The 7,500-nt window shown below is 48.5% G+C and overlaps 1 protein-coding gene across 3 annotated transcripts in view; it reads right to left on the minus strand.

Annotated features, from left to right (window-relative positions):
- The window catches only part of LOC118381065 (kinesin-like protein KIF21B), a 188,250-nt gene that overhangs the window by 3,705 nt on the left and 177,045 nt on the right, over positions 1–7,500 (minus strand). For 2 of the 3 annotated variants that reach the window (XR_008144092.1, XM_052526477.1), the window contains exon 34: positions 4,984–5,119. The exons of the other annotated variant lie outside the window; for it this stretch is intronic. Coding sequence is in view for 1 of the 2 variants with exons in the window: in XM_052526477.1 (XP_052382437.1) it covers positions 5,020–5,119 (100 nt within the window). In the remaining variant the exon portion in view is untranslated. The remainder of the gene's footprint in view (positions 1–4,983; positions 5,120–7,500) is intronic. 3 annotated transcript variants of the gene reach the window in all.

Below are 7,500 nucleotides of genomic sequence, written 5' to 3' on the forward strand. Positions count from 1 at the left end.
AGAGAGGGAGAGACAGGAGGAGACCAAGAGAGAGAGAGGGAGAGACATAAGGAGACCAAGAGAGAGAGGGAGAGACATAAGGAGACCAAGAGAGAGAGGGAGAGACATAAGGAGACCAAGAGAGAGGAGAGACATAAGGAGACCAAGAGAGAGAGGAGAGACATGAGGAGACCAAGAGAGAGAGGGATAGACATGAGGAGACCAAGAGAGAGAGAGGGAGAGACATAAGGAGACCAAGAGAGAGAGGGAGAGACATAAGGAGACCAAGAGAGAGGGAGAGACATAAGGAGACCAAGAGAGAGAGGGAGAGACATAAGGAGACCAAGAGAGGGAGAGACAGAGGGAAGGAAAGCGAGAGACAGAGGGAGGAGAGCAAGAGGAGACCAAGAGAGAGAGGGAGAGACAGAGGGGGAGAGCAAGAGGAGACCAAGAGAGAGAGGGAGAGACATGAGGAGACCCCAAGAGAGAATGAGCGACAGAGGGAAGGAAAGCGAGAGACAGAGGGAGGAGAGCAAGAGGAGACCGAGAGAGAGAGGGAGAGACAGAGGGAGGAGAGCAAGAGGAGACCGAGAGAGAGAGGGAGAGACAGAGGGAGGAGAGCAAGAGGAGACCGAGAGAGAGAGGGAGAGACATGAGGAGACCAAGAGAGAGAGGGAGAGACAGAGGGAGGAGAGCAAGAGGAGACCAAGAGAGAGAGGGAGAGACATGAGGAGACCAAGAGAGAGAGGGAGAGACAGAGGGAGGAGAGCAAGAGGAGACCAAGAGAGAGAGGGAGAGACAGAGGGAGGAGAGCAAGAGGAGACCAAGAGCGAGAGGGAGAGAGAGGGGGAAGAGCAAGAGGAGACCAAGAGAGAGGGAGAGACAGAGGGGGGAGAGCAAGAGGAGACCAAGAGAGAGAGAGGGAGAGACAGAGGGGGGAGAGCAAGAGGAGACCAAGAGAGAGAGGGAGAGACAGAGGGGGGAGAGCAAGAGGAGACCAAGAGAGAGAGGGAGAGACATGAGACCAAGAGAGAGAGGGAGAGACAGAGAAGAAAAGAGTGATTCAATTGGCAGCATCTTCAAACAGTTCCATTGTGACTCCCACACAGCACCAGAGGGACAAGACATCAAAACCTACAGTTCACAGAAGGAGACACACAGATGATACTGCCTAGTCCTCCACCTTCGAGGGAGCACAAAGGAATCAGGCCCAAAATAGACATCAAACATCGTTCTCCTCTGTGCCATACAACCTCCCCTCAGATAGAGCAAGCATCACGACACTCATCACTCTTTCTGTCCCCTCTCTCAAACAGTGGTGGAAAAAGTACCCAATTGTCATACTTGAGTAAAAGAAAAGAAAATAGAAAACGACTCAAGTAAATGTGAACATCACCCAGTAACGTTCTACTTGAGTAAAAGTCGAAAAGTATTTGGTTTAAAATATACTTACAGTTGAAGTCAGAAGTTTACATACACTTAGTTTGGAGTCATTAAAACTAGTTCTTCAACCACTCCGCACATTTCTTGTTAGCAAACTATAGTTTGGGCAATTTGGTTAGGACATCTACTTTGTGCATGACACAAATAATTTTTTGTTTACAGAAAGATTATTTCACTTATAATTCACTGTATCACAATTCCAGTGGGTCAGAAGTTTACATACACTAAGTTGACTGTGCCTTTAAACAGCTTGGAAAATTCCAGAAAATTATGTCATGGCTTTAGATGCTTCTGATAGGCTAATTTACATAATTTGAGTCAATTGGAGGTGTACCTGTGGATGTATTTGAAGGCCTACCTTCAAACTCAGTGCCTATTTTGCTTGACATCATGGGAAAATCAAAAGAAATCAGCCAAGACCTCAGAAAAACTATTATAGACCACCATAAGTCTGGTTCATCCTTGGGAGTAATTTCCAAATGCCTGAAGGTACCACTTTCATCTGTACAAACAATAGTACGCAAGTATAAACACCATGGGACCACACAGCCGTCATACCGCTCAGGAAGGAGATGCGAACTGTCTCTTAGAGATGAACATACATTGATGCAAAAAGTGCAAATCAATCCCAGAACAACAGCAAAGGACCTTGTGAAGATGCTGGAGGAAACAGGTACATAAGTATCTATATCCACAGTAAAACGAGTCCTATATCGACATAACCTGAAAGACAGCTCAGCAAGGAAGAAGACTCTGCTCCAAAACCGCCATAAAAAAGCCAGACTACGGTTTGCACCTGCACATGGGGACAAAGGTCGTACTTTTTGTAGCAATGTCTGATGAATCAAAAATAGAACTGTTTGGCCATAATGACCATCATTATGTTTGGAGGAAAAAGGGGGATGCCGAAGAACACCATCCTAACTGTGAAGAACTGGGGTGGCAGCATCATGTTGTTGGGGTGCTTTGCTGCTGGAGGAACTGGTGCACTTCACAAAATAGATGGCATCATAAGGAGAAAGATTATGTGGATATATTGAAGCAACATCTCAAGACATCAGTCAAGAAGTTAAAGCTTTGTCGCAAATGTGTCTTCCAAATGGACAATGACCCCAAGCATACTTCCAAAGTTGTGGCAAAACGGCTTAAGGACAACAAATTCAAGGTATTGGAGTGACCATCATAAAGCCCTGACCTCAATTCTATGGAACATTTGTGGGCGAGCAAGGAGGCCTACAAACCTGACTCAGTTACACCAGCTCTGTCAGAAGGAATGGGCCAAAATTCAGCCAATTTATTGTGGGAATCTTGTGGAAGGCTACCCGAAACGTTTGACCCAAGTTAAACAATTTATAGGCAATGCTACCAAATACTAATTGATTGTATGTAAACTTCTGACCCACTGGGAATGTGATGAAAGAAATAAAAGCTGAAATAAATAATTCTCTCTACTATTATTCTGACATGACACATTCTTAAAATAAAGTGGTGATCCTAACTGATCTAAGAGAGGGAATTTTTACTGGAATTAAATGTCAGGAATTGTGAAAAACTGAGTTTAAATGTAATTGGCTAAGGTGTATGTAAACTTCCGACATCAACTGTAAGTATCAAAAGTCAACTGCTAAAATACACTTGCTAAACTGCTAAAATACACTAGCCAGGGGCAACACTCAGACATAATTTACAAATGAAGCATGTATGTTTAGTGAGTCCACCAGATCAGAGACAGTAGGGAGGACCAGGGATGTTCTCTGTTTAGTGAGTCCTCCAGATCAGAGACAGTAGGGAGGACCAGGGATGTTCTCTGTTTAGTGAGTCCTCCAGATCAGAGACAGTAGGGAGGACCAGGGATGTTCTCTGTTTAGTGAGTCCTCCAGATCAGAGACAGTAGGGAGGACCAGGGATGTTCTCTGTTTAGTGAGTCCTCCAGATCAGAGACAGTAGGGAGGACCAGGGATGTTCTCTGTTTAGTGAGTCCTCCAGATCAGAGACAGTAGGGAGGACCAGGGATGTTCTCTGTTTAGTGAGTCCTCCAGATCAGAGACAGTAGGGGGAGTGACCAGGGATGTTCTCTGTTTAGTGAGTCCTCCAGATCAGAGACAGTAGGGAGGACCAGGGATGTTCTCTGTTTAGTGAGTCCTCCAGATCAGAGACAGTAGGGAGGACCAGGGATGTTCTCTGTTTAGTGAGTCCTCCAGATCAGAGACAGTAGGGAGGACCAGGGATGTTCTCTGTTTAGTGAGTCCTCCAGATCAGAGACAGTAGGGAGGACCAGGGATGTTCTCTGTTTAGTGAGTCCTCCAGATCAGAGACAGTAGGGAGGACCAGGGATGTTCTCTGTTTAGTGAGTCCTCCAGATCAGAGACAGTAGGGAGGACCAGGGATGTTCTCTTTTTAGTGAGTCCTCCAGATCAGAGACAGTAGGGAGGACCAGGGATGTTCTCTGTTTAGTGAGTCCTCCAGATCAGAGACAGTAGGGATGACAAGGGACGTTCTCTTGATGAGTGAATTTGACTATTTTACTGGCCTGCTAAGTATTCAAAATGTAATGAGTACTTTTCACTGCTGCTCTCAAACAACATACGTACTCTCCTACCCCCCACCCCGATAAACATACGTACTCTCCTACCCCCCCCAACCCGATCAACATACGTACTCTCCTACCCCCCCAACCCGATCAAACATAGCTCTAAGTGAAGTTTTTAAAATACTATAATTGTATTAGGAAGATAATAAGTGAAACAACTTTGTTTCTCTGCAGTTCTCCCTGATAAGAAACTCCTAGCTGAGCTGCCAATTTACTCTGAATCCCCTCTCCATTCACAACCTCCCGAGTAATACCGTATTTAAGGCTTTAATGCCCTGTAATACACTCCCTCCCTCCCCAACCCCTCCAACATCAGGCTTCTAGCTGGGCTCACTGGGGTGTGTTGCAGTGGTGTGTGTGTGTGTGTGTGTGTGTGTGTGTGTGTGTGTGTGTGTGTGTGTGTGTGTGTGTGTGTGTGTGTGTGTGTGTGTGTGTGTGTGTGTGTGTGTGTGTGTGTGTGTGTGTGTGTGTGTGTGTGTGTGCCTGTGTGTGTGTGTGCGTACTGTGTGTGCGTGCGTGCGTACTGTGTGTGCGTGCGTACTGTGTGTGTGTGTGTCTTGGTAGGTAGGACCCAATTAACAGAGGAGGTAGAGGCACATCCAGCTGACATGGCCAAAGATATGAATGGGGTTATTCTATTCTCAGATGAATTCACAGTGAGAATACGTACATTACTGTAGTGTCTCTACCTATTAGGATCTTCATTTGAAGACCAAAAGGGGTAACAGGGGAAGAGGAGAAGTTGGGAGAGTGTGTTGTGAAGAAATGTCTTGAGAGGGCAACACAGCAAGAAGAAGAGAAAGAAATGGATAAAAGGAGTATACCAGAGGAGAGCAGAGAAGAGATTGCAAGAGCATTAGCCAAATGAAGACAGGGTGAGAAAAACAAGGGACTTAATGAGTTCCAGAGAAGAACAGAGGCAACGGCGCGAGACAGGGCTCTAGAGAGATGAAGAGAATGAATGGAAGTACCAGAGGAGAGCAGAGGTTGTGAGCTGGAGTGCTGGCTCACGGGAGGCTGGTAGCGCGACCCTTGATGGCCAGAACCCGTCGAGGTAGACAGGGGGTCAAACCCGGGACATAGCTCCATAACTTCACCCTGCAGTCACTGAGGTAATAGAAGGTGGAGGAGAAGGAGAGGCGAGGAAGGGAAGAAGGGAAGAGAAAAAGGAAATAAATGAGAAGAGAAACAAAATCAAGAAGGGGAAAGAGAGGAGAACAGAAGGAGGGAGGAGAGGGAAGAGAAGACAGGTTAAAGCAGGTTAGTACAAGATGAAGCTGAGCTCAGTAAAGGAGAACTCAGTCAGATGGTTTGGTGAGAGTGGTAAGCTTGAAATGTGTTAGATGTAAGTACAGGAAGGACAGAGGCTGTTTGGGGTACAGGAGGACAAAGGCTGTTTGGGGTACAGGGAGGATAGAGGCTGTTTGGGGTACAGGGAGGACAGAGACTGTTGGGGGTACAGGGAGGACAGAGACTGTTGGGGGTACAGGGAGGACAGAGACTGTTGGGGGTACAGGGAGGACAGAGACTGTTGGGAGTACAGGGAGGACAGAGGCTGTTTGGGGTACAGGGAGGACAGAGGTTGTTTGGGGTACAGGGAGGACAGAGACTGTTTGAGGTACAGGGAGGACAGAGGTTGTTTGGGGTACAGGGAGGACAGAGACTGTTTGAGGTACAGGGAGGACAGAGGCTGTTTGGGGTACAGGGAGGACAGAGGTTGTTTGGGGTACAGGGAGGACAGAGGCTGTTTGGGGTACAGGGAGGACAGAGGCTGTTTGAGGTACAGGGAGGACAGAGGCTGTTTGGGGTACAGGGAGAACAGAGACTGTTTGGGGTACAGGGAGGACAGAGACTGTTTGAGGTACAGGGAGGACAGAGACTGTTTGAGGTACAGGGAGGACAGAGACTGTTTGAGGTACAGGGAGGACAGAGACTGTTTGGGGTACAGGGAGGACAGAGGCTGTTTGGGGTACAGGGAGAACAGAGACTGTTTGGGGTACAGGGAGGACAGAGACTGTTTGCGGTACAGGGAGGACAGAGACTGTTTGAGGTACAGGGAGGACAGAGACTGTTTGAGGTACAGGGAGGACAGAGGCTGTTTGGGGTACAGGGAGAACAGAGACTGTTTGGGGTACAGGGAGGACAGAGACTGTTTGAGGTACAGGGAGGACAGAGACTGTTTGAGGTACAGGGAGGACAGAGACTGTTTGGGGTACAGGGAGGACAGAGACTGTTTGGGGTACAGGGAGGACAGAGACTGTTTGAGGTACAGGGAGGACAGAGACTGTTTGGGGTACAGGGAGGACAGAGACTGTTTGAGGTACAGGGAGGACAGAGACTGTTTGGGGTACAGGGAGGACAGAGACTGTTTGGGGTACAGGGAGGACAGAGACTGTTTGGGGTACAGGGAGGACAGAGACTGTTTGAGGTACAGGGAGGACAGAGACTGTTTGAGGTACAGGGAGGACAGAGACTGTTTGGGGTACAGGGAGGACAGAGACTGTTTGGGGTACAGGGAGGACAGAGACTGTTTGGGGTACAGGGAGGACAGAGACTGTTTGAGGTACAGGGAGGACAGAGACTGTTTGGGGTACAGGGAGGACAGAGACTGTTTGAGGTACAGGGAGGACAGAGACTGTTTGAGGTACAGGGAGGACAGAGACTGTTTGAGGTACAGGGAGGACAGAGACTGTTTGGGGTACAGGGAGGACAGAGACTGTTTGGGGTACAGGGAGGACAGAGACTGTTTGGGGTACAGGGAGGACAGAGACTGTTTGAGGTACAGGGAGGACAGAGACTGTTTGAGGTACAGGGAGGACAGAGACTGTTTGAGGTACAGGGAGGACAGAGACTGTTTGGGGTACAGGGAGGACAGAGACTGTTTGAGGTACAGGGAGGACAGAGACTGTTTGAGGTACAGGGAGGGCAGAGACTGTTTGGGGTACAGGGAGGACAGAGACTGTTTGAGGTACAGGGAGGACAGAGACTGTTTGAGGTACAGGGAGGACAGAGACTGTTTGGGGTACAGGGAGGACAGAGACTGTTTGAGGTACAGGGAGGACAGAGACTGTTTGGGGTACAGGGAGGACAGAGACTGTTTGGGGTACAGGGAGGACAGAGACTGTTTGGGGTACAGGGAGGACAGAGACTGTTTGGGGTACAGGGAGGACAGAGACTGTTTGAGGTACAGGGAGGACAGAGACTGTTTGAGGTACAGGGAGGACAGAGACTGTTTGAGGTACAGGGAGGACAGAGACTGTTTGAGGTACAGGGAGGACAGAGACTGTTGGGGGTACAGGAGGACAGAGACTGTTTGAGGTACAGGGAGGACAGAGGTTGTTTGGGGTACAGGGAGGACAGAGACTGTTTGAGGTACAGGGAGGACAGAGACTGTTGGGGGTACAGGGAGGACAGAGACTGTTTGAGGTACAGGGAGGACAGAGACTGTTTGAGGTACAGGGAGGACAGAGACTGTTTGGGGTACAGGG

This window comes from Oncorhynchus keta, chromosome 10, assembly GCF_023373465.1.
Source record: "Oncorhynchus keta strain PuntledgeMale-10-30-2019 chromosome 10, Oket_V2, whole genome shotgun sequence".
Classification (NCBI taxonomy): Eukaryota; Metazoa; Chordata; class Actinopteri; order Salmoniformes; family Salmonidae; genus Oncorhynchus; species Oncorhynchus keta.